The 24180-nt window shown below is 33.9% G+C and overlaps 4 protein-coding genes across 5 annotated transcripts; 3 read left to right on the forward strand and 1 right to left on the reverse strand.

Annotated features, from left to right (window-relative positions):
- The first annotated feature begins 3968 nt into the window (after positions 1-3968).
- On the forward strand, positions 3969-5459 carry LOC107414010 (uncharacterized). Its single transcript, XM_016022091.4, has one exon. The coding sequence runs from the start codon at positions 4337-4339 to the stop codon at positions 5129-5131; it is 795 nt and encodes a 264-aa protein (XP_015877577.1). The 5' UTR covers positions 3969-4336; the 3' UTR covers positions 5132-5459.
- A 3059-nt stretch (positions 5460-8518) lies between these two features.
- Positions 8519-12944, forward strand: LOC107414007 (uncharacterized). The gene is made up of 7 exons (XM_060819692.1): positions 8519-9025; positions 9137-9242; positions 9923-11068; positions 11342-11401; positions 11494-11717; positions 12068-12186; positions 12310-12944. Exons 1-7 carry the CDS (start codon positions 8957-8959, stop codon positions 12416-12418), a joined length of 1833 nt encoding a protein of 610 aa, XP_060675675.1. The 5' UTR covers positions 8519-8956; the 3' UTR covers positions 12419-12944.
- Positions 12945-13094: 150 nt separating this feature from the next.
- LOC107414008 (U-box domain-containing protein 62) lies at positions 13095-17220 on the reverse strand. The gene is made up of 8 exons (XM_016022089.4): positions 16484-17220; positions 16028-16358; positions 15683-15764; positions 15077-15134; positions 14344-14432; positions 13812-13907; positions 13662-13732; positions 13095-13536 (listed from the first exon to the last, which is right to left on the reverse strand). Exons 1-8 carry the CDS (start codon positions 16986-16988, stop codon positions 13413-13415), a joined length of 1356 nt encoding a protein of 451 aa, XP_015877575.2. The 5' UTR covers positions 16989-17220; the 3' UTR covers positions 13095-13412.
- A 741-nt stretch (positions 17221-17961) lies between these two features.
- On the forward strand, positions 17962-23245 carry LOC107414000 (uncharacterized). 2 transcript variants are annotated; one of them, XM_048469562.2, is made up of 5 exons: positions 17962-18455; positions 18596-18830; positions 22170-22294; positions 22515-22593; positions 22681-23245. In XM_048469562.2, the coding sequence occupies exons 1-5, from the start codon at positions 18318-18320 to the stop codon at positions 22941-22943; spliced, it is 840 nt and encodes a 279-aa protein (XP_048325519.2). In that variant the 5' UTR covers positions 17962-18317; the 3' UTR covers positions 22944-23245. The 2 variants fall into 2 exon arrangements, with proteins under 2 accessions (XP_048325519.2, XP_015877565.3); XM_016022079.4 differs by having other exon boundaries at positions 22515-23245.
- The last annotated feature ends 935 nt before the right edge of the window (positions 23246-24180 follow it).

A 24180-nucleotide genomic window follows, 5' to 3' on the forward strand; every position in this document is an offset into this window, starting at 1 on the left:
TAAAAACTAAGAATGAAGATCTTTATAAATTTTCATGAATCTTTGACGTAAGAATTCTTCTTTGTATATCATAGATAAAATTTAATTATTATTCAAAAGCAATAGACAATAATGACTAGTATAACAGTGTTGTTAATATAGCGGATCTCTGGTTTTTAATTAATTCTTCAATATGTTTGAAATGAAATTTGGAAACTCAAAATGCCAAAAGAAGAAAAGATGGAAAAACGAGTATACATGGAGAGTAGCCCAAGAGCTTATGAGAATAACTCCTCAATATTTTTGACTTTCGGGAGTTATGCGCTCTCTTTTCTTACAAATTAGTGAATTTACATCTTTCACAAACTGATGGACCAGGGACCTACAGTTTATGAAAGACAAGAGTATAATTTTGGAAAATAGGACTCTTCTTTTACAAATTAGTGCAAAAGGAAGGTAAAATTGGCTCATTTTTTGACAACTTCAAATTAACGTGTTTTAAGAGACACCAAAGTTAGATGGTCATGTTGCCAGGCATATATATATATGAGGAATTTTTCAGTGTACAATGTGCACCACGTCAACAATACACATAGCCATTGAATTTTTGACATTTGGACAAAATATATATGAGACATATATTTTACTTTAAAAAAAAAATAACTTTAATATAATATTTTTAACGCCGTTATTTTATATTCCATCGTCAAGAGAATTTAAATTTTCTTTTTCCCTTTCTTCCTTTATTAAGCTTTCTCTTCCATTTTATTTTCTTTTCTATTTAACCTTAATGAAGTAGAACATGTATTAATTCTTGTTAATCTTTAATTTTCTAATACGGTATTATATTATTAATTTTTTTAATTGATCTCAAAATAATTGACCATATTATACGGGCTTTTCATTGAGAAATATAGAATAGATTTATCTTAATTTACACAACTTCCCATCAACACCTTTCTTTTTGTATTAAAACTCAGATAAAATTAATAAGTCTCCTTTGATACAAGTATTCACCCGAGTTTGTGTTTCTAATTGTGGACAATGAGCTAAAAAAATAAAAAATAAAAATCTTTAAGAGGTAAAAATTCGCAGATTAGATTTAAAGTAGGAAATAAGATTAAAAACGAAAGGCCACCCCCACAAATCACTTCCTTGCCTCGTCAGCTAGGATTAGCCATACTAGTGTTGAGGCTTCATTTCCAGGCAAGGAAGACATCTTTGTATTGTAGAATCAAAATGACTATCCGATTATCACGGAAAATAATAATAACAGTGTTTTTTTTTTTTTTTGTGAATAATAATGATGTTAAATGAATTTACTGTAATAATTCTAATTATATTTGATAATACGATGTGTTGTATTCTTTTGTCCAAATGTCAAAAATTCAATGGCCATGCTACCACTGATGTGGTATACACTTTGCATAGAAGAATTTCTATATATATATATATATATACTTTCTTTTTTTTTTTTGCATCTTGATGGGTATCATCAGTAGAAAACTTAGGAACTATGGGCCATTAGCATCTATTACTGTTTACAATTCTCATGAAAACTAGGTAATATCCGGTACATCACCATACGGCTGCCCCAATTTCTCTTTCTTATAGTGTATGGCGACATGCGGAGTCCACTCCAAGATGCAAAGAGGGATTACTGGGACTCGAACCCACAACTCTTGCAAGCAGGTGTGAATGGGAAGCCAGCTCATATACTTTGAGCTCTTTTTTCTTCTTCCTAATTTCATTTCAATTCGGTAAGCAAAACCATATGGAGGATTCTTGAAGAAATTATATAAGCGGTGCGCATGAATTTGATTAATGGTGAACCAGTGTGTTTTAGGTGACTTTTGGTACACACATGGACAGCAACATTTATGAAGATCCATATAAATTGGATCCCCCTCATCAAAATCCCGCCTTCTCTACTTGTATCAATTTGGAGCAAGTCCAAGAATCTGCCCTGGTGCAGATTTTTGCCCATCATTTGGTGACAAAATATACATGGACTGAAACCATCCCTGATGAGCCTACTCTCGTGAACGCATGCCTTACCATTCCTGTCATGCTTCATCCCAGGATTATTAAGATAATGTTTATACATATGTTCTTAACCTTTACGTTTATTATTGCACAAGCAAGAGAGTCGATACATGTGGCCTAATCATTTTGTTTTCAGCTTTTTTATCTTTTATTTTCTTTTATTTATTTTTAGAGTCTAACCAGTAATCAGAAGAATAAAATCTAGAAAAAAATGTTTGAAATTTAGTAAAATCATATTTCAATATTATTTTCAAAAATTTAATTTTCGGTTGCTTTGAAACAAATAAAAGCAGTTACATTCATAGTTCATTATAAAATATGGTTATTTATGAACAGTGATTATCATCCTTAGTGGATTAATTAGTATCTAATCTTGCAATTATTAATTGATTCTGCTTAAATCTTTTTTACCCTTTTAATTCTATATAGTAAAAAAGATTATATAACTATATTTTTACACCTTTTAACTATATAATTTTTTATATTTTACCTTAGAAAAACCCTTCACATTGTTTCAATGAACTATTATCTTTTTTGTCAATTTAGTTTTGGTTATGTAGTTTAATGTATAAATTTGATGAGTTAAATATACACAGCATTTCCAAAATTTGACGAATTTTATTATATTTTACAAAAATATATTCAATATATATATATATATATATATTCTATACATGCTCTTCTAAATCATGAATCTTATGAAAAATGATAAGATGATTTTAGATTTAAGGGTAAAAATAAAAAGTATATATTACTTTCATCTTAATGATCGTTCGGAATAAAAAGTGTGGCATGCGCATGGATGAGAGCATCTTCAATGGTTATTTATATTGGAGTCTATGTGATATTGATTTTGAAAAGTGTTCATGCTTGTATAGCATTTTTTCTATTTAATAAAATAATAGTTTAGGCAATTTCTCTCTAATAGGTTCTGTTTAAAATGTCGTTAAATGATAATATGTAATTTTTTATTTTAAAATTATATCTAATTAAAAAAATCAAAAATTCATGCAGGAGTTTTTTTTCTTTTAATAAAAATCGATAAAAATAAATAAAATACTGACAGAGCATGTCTAATAGAACTTCCAGAAATAGACAGTGCACTTCACAATTTCTATTTTTTTTGTTGCTACATTAATTTGACAGAACTAATGCACAGAATTATTAAAAAAGATTTTTTTAAAATTTTATTTATGTATCTGATATGATAAATTATTTTTAAATAGACAAAAAAACATTGAAAATGTGGGGAGGCACACGTTTATGCCATCCTGATTCATCCAATCATTTTACGACATCGTGTAGCAACATGGACCACAGTTGCCCAAGATTTTGGTATGATGACGTGTCATCCATACTATGCTGATGTGGAAGACGGTGCCTTATTGATTGGTCAGGCTTTAGATGAAGCGGACGTTTGGGGCCGTGCCAGCTTCCGACTGCCATTCACTTTCCACGTGCTTGCACGCTCCAATCTACTCTCCCCAAACTCCCTGACGCCAAATGAGACCAACCTCTACGCTACAACGACTTACATACAGAGCCGGTGAATCCTCAACAAGCACCGTTGGATCAAAACCTTTCGCTTAGCTGATGGTGGACGTAATACGATGTGCGGTCCAGATTAAAACCACAATTCCACTGTACTCGATTCACGAGTCCGCGTGTGAAGCTCGTGAACAAACTCATCAATACACGTTCTAAATGTCGTAGAGCACGTGCCGCATTGGTCTGGTGAAGGTTTTTATCCATTCCAGCCGATAGCAGTGAAACTTACCAGAATCAACGAGTCAACAAAACGCGCCTGGAAATTCTTTCCCTTGGATCTATGACCATGATCAATTATTAAAAATCAACAAATCCTGATTGGTTTAGGACGTAGAGCAGCAAAAATGGAAATCCTTAATAAATAAAAACAGCCGCACACCTTCCTCTCTCCTTCCCACCAAAAACAACCTTCATAGCCAGGAATTCTGACTTGAGGGAGATTCAATTCAAACTACACGCAAACGCAAATACAAATTCTTTTACCACTACAAGACGGCCTTCACTCTCAAGTCGGAATCTTGGCCGTCCAAAATCCAGAAAAACCATAACTCCAAGTTTTCTTTTTTTCGTTTTCCTAAGCCTTTATTTATATTCAATCAATCTTTTTTGGTTTTTCCTCACGAACAAGAATCATCAATTATCTTTTATCAAAAAAAAAAAAAAAAAAAAGGGAATCGTCAATTATCAGGGAAAAAAAAAATCAAGAAACAAGTTACAGTTTCGCTGTTTTGCGTTCTCGTCCGCCATCTGAGGAGATCAACGGATGGCTTCGGTGGGAATTCGTTGCGGTGGTGGGAATTATAACCTCCTCGGCGATTGCCGGTTCGGCAATGCTCGGATTCCTCACAATCGCAATGCTCCACCATGTTTGATGATTGGCAACCAAACCGATTCTTCCAGGGGAAAAGGAATGTCGAAGATCTCGGCGGTCGCGACGCCGGCGATGAGTTTGGAATCGGTTGAAGGACGGAGAGCTCGGCAGAGCAATAAAGAACAACCGCCGGTTGCTTACGAGAAGGTGGATAGGTGGATGAGGGAGTCGGTGGAGGAGATTGTGAAGAATCTGAGGAAAGCGCCATTGTTAGTTCATTTGTACGGTAGGAACGACGAGATTGGTGGTGTGGAGACGAAGAAGGCGGTGGATAATGAAGATTGGGCCGTAGCGAAGGACAAATGGAATTCCGGTGAAGCTCCATTGCCAGAAAGCGTAATATTCGTGGAAGAATTATCGGAAAAGCAAGAAGAAGAAGAAGAAGACAATGGTCAAGACGACGTTGTTGATGGGATTACGAAGGCATGGGGAATTGTGGTTCAGGGGAGAGGATTAGAATGTGGGCCGGCCTGTTACTTGTTGAAGACAACCAGCGTTGGGGTCCGATCAGCAGGGTCCAGACCAGGACTGGGTTGTGTTGGTTGTACCCATTTTTGTTTGGTTAAGGTTAACAGTTTCTGGGAAACGGCTGAATCGCAGCTTAGTAATTGTTGGGCTCGGACCTATGCCCAGGAGCAATCGGCGGGCCCAACTTGGACCGGTTTGTTGTTTGTTGAAGACCAATAGCGGTTCGTGTTGGTTTTGGAAAGGCCCAGATCCGGGAAGCACTAATTTTTCATTTCTATAGTTTTAGTTTTATAGATTTATTAATGACAGAGAAACCAAAAAAAAAAAAAAAAAAAAATCCCAAAAGATTTTATGGCTAAATGGTAGTGTATAGTGCTGATTCAACACACAGACACTGAAAGTTGTGGATATTGAGATTCTTTTTCTAGTGATGTCAAGTTGTGGATAGTGTTGGGTCGTTTCATAATAAGCGGATAATTATTATTCCCTTTTTTTTTTTTTTTATATGTTACTTTTTAAAATGTGGAAATTGAATGCTTCTTCTACATTGCCAAGTTTATAGAAATTCAAGTCGTGCCGTCTCACACGATATGAGCAAGAGAGTTGAACTCCATCTTAAAATTCATGCCTCAATTACGTTGTTTATTTTATTATGAATACAACATATGATAATCTCATCTAAAACGACACAACAAAACACTTTAATATCATCCACCAAGATCAATCTTACACGATGTCAATATATATATGTATCAATTTTAAGTTTTCATGAACATATACCCATACATAGAAACTCAGCCAAGAAACAATCATAGAAACTTAGCCAAGAAACAAAAGCATAGCATATAGACTTATCAAGATGTAATGCACATACTAGTAAGTTCAACTATTGGATGTTATTATCATACTTCGTAATGCTCACATCGTTAATCAAGCGAAAAGTATTATATGTAACAGTTATATCATATTATTTATATCATTTTCAATTATAATTTTATCATATTATTTGTATCACTTTCAATTATTATATATTACATAAATTTAACGATTTATAAATATATGCAAAATTAAATAAAAATCATACATAAATATTATTATACGTTTGATAATGAATGACTTGTGACACCATATCACTTATATAACGGTTTTATATAAAAAATTTCTCATTTAACTTCTTTGATTCTCACATCCTTTCAACAACAATACAATTTATACTTCCTTATCTTCTCCTTTTCAGATTCGAATTTATGACAAGTTGGCGATGCTATTAAAAAATTAAATTTTTTTTAAAAAAAAAAAAAAAGGAATTCCAAGGGACTAAGTATCTTTTTCCATTATCTCTCTTTCCTCTCGCTCTTTAGGCCGATCAATGAACAGTGAGTGACACAAAAAGCACTAACCATTTTCCTCTAAATTGTTGGAATACTCGAGCACATGTACGCACCTTGTCTGACTTAATATAAATTCAAAAATTTTATTAATTTGAAACATTAAAAACTAAATAAAAATTTTCTACCACATAAAGATTAAATATACAATACTCAAATTGAAATAAAATTAAAATCAAGAATCTCCGTTAAAATGAGATGAAAATGGAGATCTAAATTGAAACCAATATGAAAATTAAGGCATCCAATTAAAAAAAAAAAAAAAAAAGCCTTGAGGCACTCAGTTAAAATTAGAAGCAGACTTGCTTTATTTTAATACATTTATAAAATACATATTTATTTCATATGTTATCTTATCTATTAAATGAAAATAGCTCACTAGCCTTTTTTGATTCATAAGTCTAGGAACATCCCAAATAATTCTTTAAATATGTCATTATTTTTATTTTAAAAAGACAATATATAAAAAAAAAAATTCAAATTAACTTTTTATTTTGACTTTTTAGTATAAAAAAATTGACTCTCCAAACTTAAAAAGTCAAAAATTATTTTTTATTCCAATATTATATGAATTTAATTGAATATAATATATTTTTCTATGTTACTATTATAATATTTAAAAGGTAGTTAACTTATTAAAAGATAAAGATTATAAGTAAAATAATAAATGTTTATAAAAAAATAAAAATAAAGAGCTTAAATACAAAATTTGTTGAAGAATATTTTTAAATTTTATTAGTTATTTTAAAAGATATTATTTATTATATAAAATATATTATTTTACCTTAAAAAGTCATTTGAGGTTGGTCTAAAAAGAAGAAAAATATCAATCAAACCAACTAAAAAAGTATAGATAAAGCGAGCAAACAGGGTCTCACTGCAAGAACTAATAAACAACAAGCTAATCCACAGATATAAATATTCTAACATAATTAGATTTTAAATGGCATTTATTTGTGTTGACGAGTTTTTTTTTTTTGGCTGAAATATTTGTGTTGACGAGTTGTGTTTTACACACAACTATTTCTTATATCTTTTCGATTAAAAAAAGTATTTATTATATCAAGTGAACTGTATTTTTATATCCCAATGAATACTAGAATTAAACATATTTTTACACCACCCAACCCAAACGGTAAAAGGACACAAATACGGGCATATATAAAATAGAATGATGATAATTTTTTTGGGTATCTGAATAAACCTAAGCTTTTTCTGTTCCAAAATAAAAGTAACAAATCATGAATACCATGAAAAAGGAACATTTTACCAACTCTTAATCATGAAAAAATATCATGTCCATAACGAGGGGTAAAGAGTGGCCAACAAAAAAAAAAAAAAAAAAAAGAATGAAATTTATGAATGATAATTTTATGATATCCTTGCTCTAGAAAGGTATATCAAACTTGAATTTTTCAATGGGAGATAAAACTTGATATAGTATGGTGGTCCAAGTCCTACCAAATGCACAAATTAAATACAAGGCAAGTTAGTTAATAGGTAAGATAAAATCTTAAAGCTTCCGTTTTATCATATGAAAAATGTACTGAATCACTTATTTCTATCCTTAAAAAGTACTATATTATTAATAATTTTTTTCTAAAATTTATTGCCCCATGTGATGATCATTAATGGAATTGTTGATAATATAGCTAAAATTAATTGATTTGTTTAAATTTAAAATTAGCTTTAGGTCTTGATGTTGGATTATCAATAATAACAAATATATATATTTTTAAATCTTTAACAATGATATAGCTTATTTTATATATATATATTTATTTATTTATTTTTAATGCATCAAGATATACAATGCACATAATAATAATGCCATATTCAGTAGGGTTTATACAGCACAAATAATAAAAACACATTCTAAAAAAGTGTACACCCACTCTATAATAAAACCAAATATATGCTTAAAAACATCAAGCCTACTCAGGTGGCTTCAAAACTTATTTTTATTTACATTTTCAACATAAAACTTAATACGTTGAATTAATTTTAAAATAAAAAAAATCAGGAAAAAAAAAAGAGAAGGAAATCCGAAAATTATTGAATTAAAAGAAGATGCAAATTTGGAGACAATAATAAAAGGAAGAAAAAGCGTGGCAAAAAATGAGAGAAGGAAGCGTGGACTTTGGGCCCAAAGTCCCTCCAACCTATTTGAATTTGAAAAATAAAAAACAAAAGCAACCCACCCACGTTGTTGTTATTGTTGTTTTTAGTCTGCTCTAAATATTTTACGTTTTTAGAGCCAAATTAACCAGACAACTCTAAAGCGCGCTCTCTCACTCTCTTCTCTGCAATTTCAAAATCCAATGTCCCCATTTTCTTAATATTACCCACAGATCTACTATCAATTTCTCGCTCATCTAACCCTAATCCACCGACCCTTTTAATCTTTTTTTTTTTTCCCTTAAAAAATTCAACAATAATCTTCCTTTCCTTTTTCATACTCATTTGCTTAGCAGAAGCAACAGAAGTAGAAAGATTGGTTTTTTTTTTTTATTAGTCCTGCTTAAACCCTTTTCAACTCTCTTTGTTATTTTTCATTTTTTTTTCAATGTATTTTTGTTCATAACCGGATTTAGTGGTTCTTGAAAAGGGGTCAGTGCTAAAAGTTTTGACTTTTGAATTGGGTTTTGGAAAGATCATGGAGAATCGATGTCATTCAGAAAACGTTTCGGACCAGTTTTTATCGATGCAAAGGTCGGATTCGAAGGTTAGTTCTTCATGTTCTTTTTTGAATGCTTTAGAGAATTTCTCCTTCTGTATCATTATTGTTATAATTTAATTAAATTTTTTTTTTTGTTTTTCCTCGGGGTTGTTTTAGTTGATCGGTGAGAAGCGGGAAAGTTGTGAATTTGGACAAGAAAACAACCCAGGTCCTCGTAAGCGAGTTAAAATGAGAGATCTTGTATCCGTGTGCAGTTCTGAAGGTAATTCTTCTTAACGTCTGAATCCTTATTATTACCATAGGACGCTAATGAATTTTTTATTTTTACCCTCATCGTAGGATCCTTATGGGTTATGCATCTCTGAGTGAAAGCTGAGTGGATATAGATATATATATATATATATATATATATAATGATTCTCATCCAGGAAATAGTGGATGGATTTCATTCGTAGGGTTCCCGGATTATATGTATCCAGCGACTGTTACATATGATCCATATAATCCAACATGGATTACAAGTAATCCTGCGATTTGAGAAAAGTTGTATATATATATATATATATATATATACCATTTAAAATTTTCCATAATCGTGTATACATTTTACCACTCAACGCAGTCAATTTATTGTTGCCTGAATAGTCAAGACACTTGAATTGTTCTTTCAACAAGTCCTAGAGTTTAGGAATTTGCGGTGTTCTTTCTTAACCCACAAATTACAGTATCATAGTTTCCAAAAGTTTGTTAGATAATTAAATTTGCCAAGGAAAGTTAATTGTTTGCAGATGAGGGTTGTCTAGGAATTTCCCAGGTTGCACATATGGCTTTTGAAACTCATTTTTGATTTATGGGATTGTATGACTAGCAAAAATGTTTTCAGTTTGCTGCTCAGCTACTGTTTTTGAGTTTGTTGTTTTATGTTGTCCTTTTATGCCGCAGGGATTGATGCCCGTAATACAAAACCTTTTAAGAACGTAGAAGTTATTGATGAATATCAATTTGATGATGGAAACATGTCTCAAGTTACTGAAGTTCCCATAACAATGGATTTAGATGCTTCTCTGACAGAAAAAACCGGAAAAGATACATTTCCGGGACTGGTTAAACCTGTGCCTAGAAGTCTAGATCTTAACATGGAAATGTGCAGTGCCAAAGATGAGGACCATGATGATAGTAAGGAATGTTCTGAGAATTCTGACAAGCTATCCTTGCTTGGGGAGCATGAAATGGAACGCAATACTAACTGCGCAACATCTAGAGGCATTGGGGTGGATCTCAATGCAGAAGATGTTTCAAGTTCGTTGAACAAAGATCCGTTTTTCCCTTATAAAAATAGCAAATATTTGAAGCCTAGAGATGTGTCTGAGTGTGGGAGCTCCACTGGCCCATTGGAAGAGAATGATTCCTTCAGACTTTGGAAGGAGATGAAGCAAAATGGTTTCCTCTCGCATAATGGTTTCCTATCGTCTTCACATGGAGGCATACCTATGCCAAAACAACGTGGCAGGAAAAGCAAAAAGGATGTCCTCAAGAAAAATATGGAGCTTGCAAAGAGAGAGCAGGTTGACAGGTTCACGAAGATTGCTGCTCCAAGTGGCCTGCTTAATGAATTGAACCCTGGGATTATAAACCATGTGAGGAATAGGAAACAGGTCCATTCCATAATAGAGGCCCTTGTAAAATCTGAAAAGCTTGAAAGTGACCATGGTGGAAAGAAAGAAACAACCCATCTGAAAATTGCTAAAGAAATTGGAAAACTGAGGGACCTGGAAAACAAAAATGATTCTGGTATGCAGGGTCTCAGTTTCTTACATGAAGACAGACCTCCAAACATTTTTTCTGGGGGCAGGCTAACAAAAGTGCACTCTATGTCTATTAATAAGTATTCTCAGATTCTGGAGGGCAAAGATGGAGAAAGTGACCGCACCTCAGTAGAGAGGCTTTCTGGTAAAAGTGGTGCATCACAATCCACCCTTGTGAGCGGGGATGATACACTAGCATTGAAGTTGTCATCATCAACTAAGGATGATGACAATGAGAGCCCTTTGTCTCATGAGGATTCAGCATCATATCTTTCTGTTAAAGGTCTGAATTTAGTGTTCAAATTTCAAAAAAATTATTCCTTGTGCACACTCTTTACTTTTTTCACAAATTTTTCTGCCAATGTATAAGCTGGCAGAGGTTATTTGATATAGTTTTTAAGGATGATTGAAGACGTTAGACCTGTCAAAATATGATTTTGATTACTTGGTCATGAAGGAAATAGGGGAATAGTTCAGTAATGTAACATGACTATTTAGGCAGCACTGCATGAAGCAAAGAATTCTTATCTAATCTGACTGTTTCTTTGTTTTGCAGCTGCTACCATTGCTTCTCAATGGTTGGACCTTTTGCATCAAGACATTAAAGGACGTCTTTCAGGAAGGGCCCTTTTTTTAAATTATTACCAACCTTGCAGGGATAGATCATCTTCTTATGTCCTGAATTAAATTTTCTTTGTTTTGTAACTGCAGCATTACGACGTAGTAAGAAGAGAGTTCGAGCTGTAATCAATACGGAATTGCCTTTTCTGTTATCAAAGGAATTCTCTTCTGATCAGGAGAATAATCCTTATGGTATGAAAAATTCAGCTGACGGATTTTGCAACAGTGCACCTGCAGAAATGCATCGGGCAAGGTGGAGCACACTGTTTGATCAAATGGATAAAGCACTTTCCGATGAAGAGAAACAACTTGTGAGTACTTCACCAGAGATTCATTTGTAATATTCTTAAGACAAAATATATGAATGATATGAATTGACCTAAACCATTTATCTAATAATCAAGGTTCTCACTTAAAGCAAAATCTTTTATGCACTGCATGTAATCATTTCTTCATGATCTCCTATTAGTCTATTATACATTTTTAAAACTACGTACATTTTTTCTGCATAATGAAATGGAAGCAGTCTTTTGCGGCTATCAACTAGTAGAGCTCGTTTGTCATTGAACAAAAGCTTGTTCTTTTGTTATTTGCGTTTAATGTCTCTATGTATAACCGGGACTTTTGTTTTGTTAAGGTATTTTCTGTTTGTGAATTTTAGGAAAGTTGGTTGAACCAAGTAAAAGAAATGCAATTGCACTGTGATCAAGGGCTGCATCACATCCACTGGATCACAGCTTCTGGTAGTCAACAGTTGGGAACATCTGACAGTGACATGAGGTAAAGCCTTTATTACCATAATAGTTTCCTTATAGTTGCTTTTTGCATTTATAAAACTTATAGCATTGATGAATTTATAATTTTGAGGCTTGATTACAATTTAAACATCTTCTTTGTTTTCAGATCATGGAAAGCAGATAGCTCAGACAGAGAATTAGCTATCAGGGCTGCTGCAGCTTCCATTTATTCAACATGCAACTTTCTTTTGACAGAAAATATATCCTGTTTCTGATACCAGTCAAGCTAATTATGATTTCTGCTGATCATTTGCCAAACTACTGATATACCACATGGTTAAGGTTTCGCTGAGCCTGTAACATTAGAAATGGAGGCGTTTTTTTTTTTTTTTTTCTTTTTTTCCAAATTTATTTGACAGCCTTCATTGCATTATCTCACTGTACTAAATTTCACATTGTTGAATTAACAAATTGTGAGAAATTCTATTTTTCTTTTTTCTTCTTTTTAGGTGTATTGAACTGAGGACAAGTATTAGCGGTTGATTCTCTAGTTCTCTTTACCTTTTTTTTCCATTTTTTTCCCTGGAAATTATGAGTACTGTGAAATAAACCACTCTTGAAGTTTGAAGAATTAAAGTATTTTCTCCTTACATAATCTTTTACTTTCAGTGAGAAATTTATATCATTCATCATTTCTGTTTCAAAACGTCAGCATGGTAAGCATATACTGTTTTAGGCCGAATCAAAATCCATACTACTGCGAAGGCTGTTGAATGTTTATAAATTATGATTAAATCGAAAGGATTAAGTGGGCCTAACAGTCTGGAAATATCAGCTATTCAGTGCAATCCATATGGGCTGCAGTCAAGGGAACATGACACCCATATTCGACCCCCCAAAGACGCGTTGTCAATCAAACAAACAAGTTATAAACATGAGCGTCCATAGGGATGTCCTATAAACCAAAATTTATTACATGAACCTTTGATTTTTTACAAGAGCTATATTCAAATACAATGCTGCTCGGATATTTAAAGCAAAAATGAATACATTATCGTACCTATATAAATTCTCATTCTAGATTTCCTCATAGCAGCAACTATAAAAAGGCTTCTATAATTTACAAGGCCTGAACATCACCGTGTATGCTTGTAAGAGATACAACAGTGCAAACAGAACCTGTTACCTAAAGTCAAAATAACTCAAGCGTGGTAGGTTGGCAACAACCTATTTAAGGGCTAATCTCTCTCATTTTGTATGCTGCAAGGTCTAGGGCCAGTTAGGTGTCATCTTGATTGACATTGGCTTTGATGATGGGTCATCTGAAACCTTGGCAAGTGAGCGGTACTGCAATTTGACACTCTCTGCATTGTCCAATGTTTTTACCACATACCTGTACATACAAAATTGTAGATTGAACAGAAAGTAATCACATTATGGTAGAACAACTTTCAACATAACTTCAAAACGTTTACAGATTAAAAAAAAAAAAAGGAATGGAAAGTAGAAAATGATTACCATCCATTTAAGCACTGTGTTGTCACGACAGCCTCACGCCCAACAAAGCGCTGTGGTGTCCTCTTGTTCCCCTGAACCATGTCCACTCCAATTATAAGACACAACAAGCTTTTGAACAAGAATTATATACCAAGCTTGGGCACTGCTAACCTTTATGATAACTCGGTCCGTCACAGCAAATGGAAACTGAACACCTCTACCTCTTGGTGGATCCATTAGATTTGAATCACCAAAAACACCCTTATCCTACATGAGAGTTAAGAAAAACGTTTAAAAGAAATGTTAAAAATAACATTACAGCAATTGAAGGAGCAGGACTATCTTCTTCAAGTGGCTATGCAAGGACGGCCCACAAAATAATGTATTATGCCTAGTGGCTAATGCATCAATGACCATGCATCACAAGAATAATGAAAGATGGTAGTTAAACAATAGGTCTCTTGGTTGGAAGACAGGACAGTTCACGACAAATTTTGCACAATGGAAGGGAAAATTGTTGACTGGTTTAGCCCTAGTTTCTGTACAAGAAAGAGCACAACTGAATCACAGTGAGATGGCATAAATGTTGCTAATTATGATTTTGCCTCTTTTTCTTTAATTTTAAACTTTAGAAAGATTTGATATATTTTCCACACTAATTTTAGAAACCCATGTCATGTTTTGTTGCCTGACAAACACAGACCTGGTCAAACCTTTCCTTCCTCCTCTTAGATGAGCGATAAAATTGTAACTCTTCCTCACGGCGAAATGCCTGAACAGCAGCTCGAAGAGCTGCACATATAAAGCCAACAGTTAATATTAGAATAATTTCTGTAACACACTTAGCATTCTAAAATGACTTTACCACAGTGATTTTTGGTATCTTATTTTTCAAACATATTTTTTTAGTTCTTCCTATTTACATGTCAATAATCTAGGGTAATTAGCACTCAATCTTGACTAAAATGATTTAAGCCAACTTCCCAGAGAGACATTTTGCTTTTTGCCCTGTTCCAACATTTTAACCCAGCTTTCATGGAACTTGCATCGAAATTTACCAAAAAACTCCTCCACACATCAAGGAGAAATTGACATCATGCAACAGTTCTCCAAACATAGGGAGACCTAATAGGGCCTTAGCAAATACTATTAGACATAACAACAAACTACATAACAACTACAAAATCTTCTAATATCTAGAAGAGTTTTGATGAATGTTTTGTAAAATAGGGTTAAGCTTGGCAACATTTGAATAATAACGTAGGTAAGTAGGATTTTGACATGCATATATGAGCTACCAAAAACTGCAGAAATGATAACATGGCTGCCCTTGTAAGATTATACAACATGATTTACATCAAGCATCGCCTGGATATAGAAAACCGCAAGAGTTGAAATTGAAATCAATCTCCTTCACTAATTAAATATTTACTTACAGAGATTTGGAGCAACTGAGTCTTCTGAAATTGACTGAGAACAAGTGTAACATCCTTTCTGAAAATACATCATGAAAAGCATATTCAGATTTTGCTTTGAAAACCAATATCAGAACAAAGCAATAATACAAGCTAAAAAAGCAGAGATTACATTAAAACTCCAACAGCAAATAATAGGGGGATCGTTATCAGTATGGCTTAAGCAAGCATGAACCTTGTTTGAAGCATATACTTAAAGAGGGTTAAAAGACAATTGTCATATTAGATTATTGATCACATCAGTCTTGTATAAGGTTGCAGTATACTACAAGTAAGGTGTTGGAGATATATACATGTACACAGACTATCACCTAAACAATACTTCACAGAACAATAAATAGCACATTATATCTTCGAGGATCATTAGTAAACTTTAGAGTTGATATACATTTTCCCTCAAGTAAAAAGAAAGTAAAAATAGCATTTTGCAGCAACTTACACTAGGAGCTTAAATAATATAACAAGAATATGTACAAAAAACGTTAATCAGGACATCCAAAAACTTTCCCTAAGACTTGACAGAGTCTAATAAGTCTTGGAAACAGAAATTGATTCCTACGAGCTCACCATTCTTATAACATGCTGTATTCCACCACTTCCAAAGGAATGCCCACAAGGTAATATCATTGCATCATCCATGAGAGATCCCCTGAATTTCCAACATTGGCATAAAAATAAGAAGATTAAAAGAAGTAGAGCATCTGATAATTAAACCATGGACATGCAATGTTAAAAATCACATCAGTTGTCACTGCATCCAAGGTAGAAAGCTACACCCCCACCATTGGAAAACAAGTAAAACCCAAATTTTTACCTTATCTCACTCATCAATGTCCAATACTCGGAAGCAATATCAGGATCATAGAAATAAACAAGCATAGTAAAAAATAACACCACCAAATAAACACTTACGTCACAGGATCCGATAGAATCATCCTTAAAGATTCTCCTGACTCGTTTGAGTAAGAAACGTCCTTTCTTCCACTGAACCCACAACCATTTTCTACAGCCAAGTCTTTTTGTCCTACAACTGACCCATCAGAGCCCTGCAAAAATTGAGAATAATAGACGTCCCCATCGTGTTCTGCAACAGTCACCGCATTCTGATAATTCCCAAGTCTGCCTTGCTGATGATGATTATTCTCACTGGGACTAGCCTTGGCATTGCCACTCAAAGTTTGCTGCCCAATGCTACCGTCTTTCACTAATACCTCTCTACTTGATCCTACGATCACAGTCCCACCTAATAAACCATTCCAAATCAACGAAACATTTAAAGCTAATAACGAAAATAACCCAACGACAAATTGTTATTCAACAAGAACATTTTTCTTTTTTTTTTTCTTTTTCATTTCCAACAACTATTACCAAAAGAAGAATGGTGCTGGTGCTGGTGCTTAGCTTTCCCATTTCCCAACTTGTCCTCCCCATTACTCGTATTATTACTAGTGCTGCCCTTGTTAACGTCATCAACACCTACAAGACCTTCAACATCAGCGTCACCTTCATCGACCTCATCATCATCGTCCACGTCATCGTCGTCGTCTTCTTCGTCATCATCTTCATCCGATCCATCGCCACTCGTGGCGGTCCCATTCCCATAACAATTCCGTGGCTCCCGTGGGTCCCTCCGTTCATGCCCGTCGTTATTATACAAGCTCCGCCGGAAGTCGGTACTCTGAGATGCGAAAAATCGTTCATCGATGAACCCGCTGAGCTCTCTGGTTTTGGGACCCGGGTCCCCGACTCGGCGCTGGTGGGGTGGTGCACCGCAATTGAACCGCAAGGCATCGTCTGGGAACAAGAGCTGCTGCGAGTTGAGACCGTTCTCGAGCCTCTGGGAGGGAACGAGACCTATTTCTTCGGAAGACATATCCGAGGCCAAAAATTGGAAGTGGGAAACCCTAATTGGAGGAATTGGGCATGGTTTGGGTGGTGAAAGTAGAGAAATTTGAGGGTTTTTGGAGGTGGGGTTAAAAGGGTTTTTCAGACAGAGCGGGGAATTAGGGTTTAGGGCAGTGGTTGCGTTGGAATGGGTGGGGTTGCACCCATCTTTTGTGGAAAGGTGGTGCAGAGCAACTTTGTAAGGAGAGGGATTTACTTGGAATTGTTTTGAAAGTGTCTGATATTTAGGTCACACCATCCTCAATATTGTAAAATGTTTCTATTATTTCTTTTTTTTTTAATGAATGAATAGTTCTATTATTTCATTCCAAAAAGAAATTTCCCAAAAGAAAATTATAAGTTTGTACTATTTTTTTTTTTTTTTAAAAAATAAGTTTGTTCTAATTTTCTGTTTTGATCTTAAAGTTTATACTAACTAACCAATAAGATTTGATAAGATTATTATTGAACCTGCCTATCAAAAATATTATAGAATATGAAAAACGTATCTTAGAAACAGAATATGTAAAAAATAAAGGATTTTTTTTTAAACATATATTTCGATAAAAAGAAGAAGAAAATGTATCCTATGTTTTAAAAAATAAATTTTGTAAGTGAAAAATAACGTGAATTTATTTTATATATATATATATATATATATAAAGTAACCAGAGTTTATAAATTGCAAGAATAAAAAAAAAAGTTTATAAATTGCACTGAAATAAAAAAATATTAAATATTTTTTTATTTAATTAATTAAAGCATTCAAAATCAAAATTTTATGTTTTTAGAAATGACGAGGTTATACAATACTGTTTTTCTGATGAAAAATTGTAATACAACTTTTATATTTTTTTCCCCATCTACGTACAATGCAACGTAAGCAGAAATGAAAGAAATCCGTTATTTATATAAAAATAATAATAATAATAAATTAGAAAACGCCGTCGTCTACTAGAAAAATGAGAAGAAATTTTTGTCAGCGTGAGGAAGTTGGAGTAGGATGAACAGTTGGGATAAAAACGAGAACTTTGAGGAACTCTGCGGATGTTACGAAGGAGGAGAAGAAGAAGCAGAAAGTAGAAATAGCAAACGAGACAAAGATTCAGACAGACACACAGACAAAGACACAGAAAACCCACATTAACCACATTGACATTAACGTTAACATTATTTCGTATATATTCATTGTATCCAACGAAAAAACAAACAAGATCTTCAATTCCATTCTATTGCCTTTTCTCTTTCAATAAAACTTCAATATGATCCCAAACTTAAGGTGGTAATTTCGCCAATATAGTAATACCAAACAAGGAGGATGAATCGAAACCCAACTGGGTTGGTGTTGGTTTTGGTGTTTCTGATTGTTTTCCATGGTTGTGATGCATCTTTGCTTTCCAAGATTCGGAAACTAGCCGCAGGTATTGACCCAAAGAACAACAATGTTCCTCAAGAGGTAAATCTCACTTGCTCGTTTTCTTTCTGGGTTTTGGTTTTTCTTTGGATTTGGATGTTTTATGGTTATGGATTAGTATTTTCTTCTTTGGGTGTATTTTTTTTTTTTAATTTTTATTTTTTTTTATTTTTTTTTTAAAGATTTCTCCATCGGTTAGTCCCAGTCCGGTTCCAGGAGTAGATTTGCTTACAAATGGAGGCATTGTGTCTAACTCTGAGAACCACAAGAAGAATGTGCAGACACCTTACACTTCTCCAGCACCTAGCCCAGCTGGTGCTGAGAGCCAAATCACTGAGAGATGTATGGGCTCATCCGAGAGTTGCCATTATCAGAAGGACATTAATATGACTGCCTGCTTGTATTCCCCTTCTAATGGTATTAATTCTACTTTCCATTTTGGTACTTATATTTGGGTTTGCGGTTTTATTAGTTTACATGTTTCCTTCTGTGCATAATTCGCTTCCTTATTCGTGAGCTTCTATTTTCTTTTCCCAATTTCAGATAAGTGTTGGGATTTACTCTACTTTTGTGGTTTTTTGTCTGTTTCTGGTTCTAGAGGTCATGCTGCATTGTGTTTTAGAGTTGAAATTGTGGATGGTTATGTTGTTGTCCCCTATGATGTCTATAAATGAATATGATATTATATGACTTACCATTAGTCATCATTTCTTTGGATACGAGAAGGACAATGATTCTCAAGTTTGTTGTTGAACAAGAAAATTGACTTACGTTTGTTGTGTGGTTGGATAATGTATAATTCCATTCTATTCCACCCTGTTCATGAACTTTTTGTTTCTTATCTTGTCTTCACACAAGCTTTCTAACATGGCCAGGAAGAAACTCATTGAAATGCAAGGATGTTCCTCTCCTTCATCATTTTTTCCATTCAAGGGTGAATTTCAACAAAGCTTTAATGATTAATGAAAACCGCAATGAAGGAAGTTAAAGGAGGGAATGGAAAGTTGACTATTTTAATGTTTCACTTTATGGTTAAAACATAAAAAAAGGAGCATGATTCACCAAAAGAGAGATAGACATGGAGAGAGAGAGAATGTAACATTACCTTTTTCTATTATAAATATTGACTTAAAACTCTTTATGCTGCTTTAATACTGTTTTTGGATCTTCAAAACACCTCTTTAAGCAATTATATATCAATACAACTTCTTTTTGATGGAGATATCATTACTCATGCACTCCTTGCATTTAATGATACAGACATACAGCATGTCGTTTTCTATGACTCCCTGTGTTCCCCTTTGTTCTTTCTTCATGAGAGATTAAATAGCTCTAAAGTTGTGATGAAAGGATGGCACAACAATTAAATAGACAGTAGCTGAATATCACTGTTATTTTAAGATTCTGCTTCTACTCCATGTAAGAAGCTTGCCTTGATCATTACCTTATTGCTTTGCATTTTCTAATACATTGATCCATGGTTTTTAAATATATAGTTTCTAATGTATATTTTGGTGATCATACTTACTGGTTTATTATCTAAACCTACATACTTTGGTATGAATTCTAGAACAGTAATGAACAGTTTCTAGAGCTAGGGTTAGTAGATCAAAATCTAACAACAATGTTGCAGTTGTTGGGAAACGTGGGATTTTTAAACCGAATTTTTTCACTTACTCAGACCTCCTAAAATTTGCTCAAGTTTTCTTTAGAGTTTTTTTTTTTTTTTTTTTTTTTTGGGACATGAGTTTTCTTTAGAGATTTGATTTAGATAATCTAAAGGAAATTCTTGTTTAAGTTTTTGTAGTTGGGTACTTAAAAAAGTGCTTACTGTTTTACTGACATGCAGACAAGCATAATGGTACCATCAATGTCAGGATGGGCCCTCTTTTTAGCTTCCTACCCTCATATTCATACAAATATGCTGTCTAAATACAATTTTGTGGCCTCCTAAATTAAGAACATTATCAAACCCCTGTCCCTCAATGTAAAGCTATTTTAGTGATCCAATTTAATTAGTGACAATTGAAGACAACAGAAGTATCGTGCAATAACATGTCTACACCCCTAAAGAAAACTTGTTGTCACCTATGGAAATGCATAAACCTATACTATTATAAAGCAAGGTCGTCAGTTTTGATCTCATGCTTCACTCACTAGCCACAAGTTCTAGTTTCGCATTTCTGCTATAATTAGCTAGCTCTTTTAGCTGATTATATTTTCACAAGTTCTAGTTAATTAGCTACAGTTCTATCTGATTACTTTTAGGCGACTAGTGGAAGTTCTATCTGATTAATTCTGGATTTTTAAAAAAAAGAAAAAAAAAAAAAAAAAAAAAAAAAGAATATAAGCCTGCAAAAGAGGGGACCAACCTCATACACTAATTATTAAACATGGCCTGAAGGTCAAATGGACTTGAGTCTTGCTAAGACTTTAGCTGTTGGACTTTATAAGAAGTTGTTTTATTTTGGACGAATTATAAGAAGTTGTTGCTTTAAAAAATAACATATTCTAAACGATTCTGATTCAGGAAATGCAAAATGTACATTCAATATAGGTTTTATAGTGCTAGATCATTGAGTGGTAAGCAAAGCAGAATGATGTTCTTTGCAATAGCAATAACTAGATTATTTAAAGACTTCCTTGCAATCCTCAGTTGTATTCCTGAAATAAGTTTGGTATTTCTTGTATGCCTTCGAGTTTGAGCAAAATATGGAAAAATTATGAGATAATTGTGTAAAGATAGTTCTTTAGGTCCTTCATGATGACTTTTGGTGCTGTGTGGCTTAAAAGAAATATGGTTGTTTAGTATCCAGGATTTCATGGATTCATGCATAATCGATCGTGTTTTTAAGAAACCTGCAAGACTAAATGGAATCTGTATCCAGCTTCAAACTCCTCACTGTTCCTATGGGTATTATTATTAAATTTCTATTGCTTATTATGTCTAATTGCATAAGTTATGCCTCACAGAATTTATGATTAACTTTGGGTGGTAAAGTTATTTTTACAGTACTGTTTCTTTGTGGTGTAAACTTCTTGCAAAAGTGGCAATAATTTTAGGCTACTATGCCAAGAATATTTGCCTTTGTTTGGGGGTTTTCAGTAAGTATGCAGGTGTAATCATACATTGCTTGGAGGCTTAAGAATACATATAGAATCGCTAGTGTGAACCACAATTTCACATATTCTTCTCAAAACAATAGAAGTGTACGCATTGTTACTGATAATCATGGTGAATACCAAGTGCTGTGCTGTGCACATTCTATGTGAGTCATATTTCAATTTATGGCCCATCTAATGTCTGGAAAAGAACTTGGTGATGGATTTAAATTTGCTTGGCTTGTTACCAAAGTCTTGTATAATAATGCATGTATGGAAAGCAGAATAGGGATGTAGAAGTTTGTCCTTTTGATAGAGCATTAGAATATGTAGCAAATAAGGTGAAGTTAGATATAGATTTCATTTGTTGAATTGACTGCTGATATCCTATGCATAGTGCTGAATAGATTCTGTGATAACTCCTTGCAAATTGGCGGATAAATATATTATTCTTTAAACCTTTTGAACTATCATTTTAATAGCTATGTTTTGGCATGAGTTTTTGATTATCTCATGTCTTTTTCTGCAACTTGTAATTCCAATAAGGTAACTACAGTGATTATTCAGGCTTTGCAGCCAATCATACCATGTGTTTTTATTTCCTTCTATTCTTCAATAATTCACCAGACACGCTAAGCCATTTTTCCTTCTCAGCCAACAAGGAGCTGTTTCTTCTTATACAAAACGATGGAGAGAGTTTTCTGGAAGTGGATGTTACAATATTAAATGTCGAAAATACTTCCCAGGAGATAAACGTAACGAACCATCATGTCAAAAAGGTGGTGTTACACGGACTATGGTCCTCCTTTTTTTCAATTTCTTTTTTTTTTTTTTTTTCCCTCCTCTTTTTGGGGAGGGGTGATGAGTGGCAATCACGGGGAAAACAAAAGAAGTTCTAGAGGGTTGATGGATAGGGAGAAATTAAGTTTAATCTATAGCCCATCACTTCTAAAGAGTTTGTTCTGAGGTCTGATCATCATCTTGTTGTGCTTGTTGCAGGTCCATGTCTCGGATGGAGGAAGTCCGTCAATAGTGCTAAATGCTGGAAATGGAAAGTGTATAATTCACTTGGGATCAAGTAAACCAAAGAACATGTTTATGAACCTTCCTCCCTATGCCTCACATGTAAGTCCTACCCATGGAGCCTACGTGTTGTTTTTGGCAGCTCTAGTTATTGGAGGAACATGGGCCTGCTGTAAGTTGAGAAAAAAGGGACCTCAGGTTGATGGAATCGCATATCAGGAGCTTGAAATGGCGCAGCCAGACTCTCCTACAGCTAACCATGCAGAAACAACTGATGGTTGGGATCAAGGTTGGGATGATGATTGGGATGACGTCGAGACAGTGAAGTCACCAAGTGCACGCCAAAACGGAAATGCCTCATTGAATGGACGTACTTCCAGATCTTCTGATAAAGATGGATGGTGAATTGAACAGGAGGAGCAGGGCAAAGAATTGCACGTAAACTCTTCCACTACCACTCAAATGAAAGGTGAGGGCGTGATAAAGCTAATAACAACAGAATCAAAGTAAGAATTTACATGTAGAAAGTAGAGTAATCTTCAGGAGGGTTAATTTTTTTGAACGTCCATTACTCATACCTGTGCTCATGTAAAACCCAGAGAGGGTTTGATAACAATTTTGGTCTGCAAAACAAGTTTATCATTTTTTTTTGTCTTTTTTACTTCAAAATTTACATGGTTATTGCATTGCATTATCTTTTTTCACAAGCATTTGAAGTCAAAGAAATTACATTTCTGTAATCATAGATTCATTGTAGTCGATGATGGAAATGAAAACAACTCCAAACTAGAAGATAAAACGGTACCAAGGGAGCAAGAATTCTCTAGGCTTGTCCTAGATAGATAATAGTGGCTTTGATTGGCATCAATTTTTTGCCTTTCCAGAATTTCTTTATTTAAATGATAAAGATGGCTAAATTGGGGGGTTGGGAGGGGATATAGTGGCTTTGATTGGCATCAATTTTTTGCTAGTCCAGAATTTCTTTATTTAAGGGATAAAGATGGCTAAATTGGGGGGTTAGGAGGGGATTATGTTACCTGGTATGAATGTGTAGCTTAGTAACGTGTATTTACTTTCTAACATTGGATAATCTGAATCAGTTTTCTGGTGCAAAGCCAAGTGTTCATAATTCTCCTGAGGCTGTTATCGTTGTTCCCTTTTGATTGACCAAAATACATGAATTCAAATCCAGATTTACAAACAGTCAGTTTTTAACCGATTGAGATTACATGGAGAGCATAAATCAAGGAATCAGTTATCCATTAGATATCTTTTGAAGTTCAATTGCAGGTTCCACTATGACACAAAATGTTTTTCAATCCACAATTTAAATCTTTTTAAACCTTTCTTGGAATTTAGCTGATAAAAAAGGCTCAAATTGCCATCTATAATTACATGACAGAATCATTGCTAAATTTAGTGGGTATTATTGGAAGGCTGAACGATTCCTTCATCCACCAACACCATAGACTGCTACTACCCGGAGTTTCAACTACTATTTTTGGGTAACAAAAGTTGAGAGGGCATCATTTTGTCCCTCCACAAAAGCAAATCCAAATACCGAAAGAAAAAGGGTACGAAGTCAGAATTCTTTTAATCAAATATTTCTTTCTCAATAATTCTTTCTATTCTCTTTTGCTTG

The sequence above is a fragment of the Ziziphus jujuba genome, chromosome 8, assembly GCF_031755915.1.
Source record: "Ziziphus jujuba cultivar Dongzao chromosome 8, ASM3175591v1".
NCBI lineage: Eukaryota > Viridiplantae > Streptophyta > Magnoliopsida > Rosales > Rhamnaceae > Ziziphus > Ziziphus jujuba.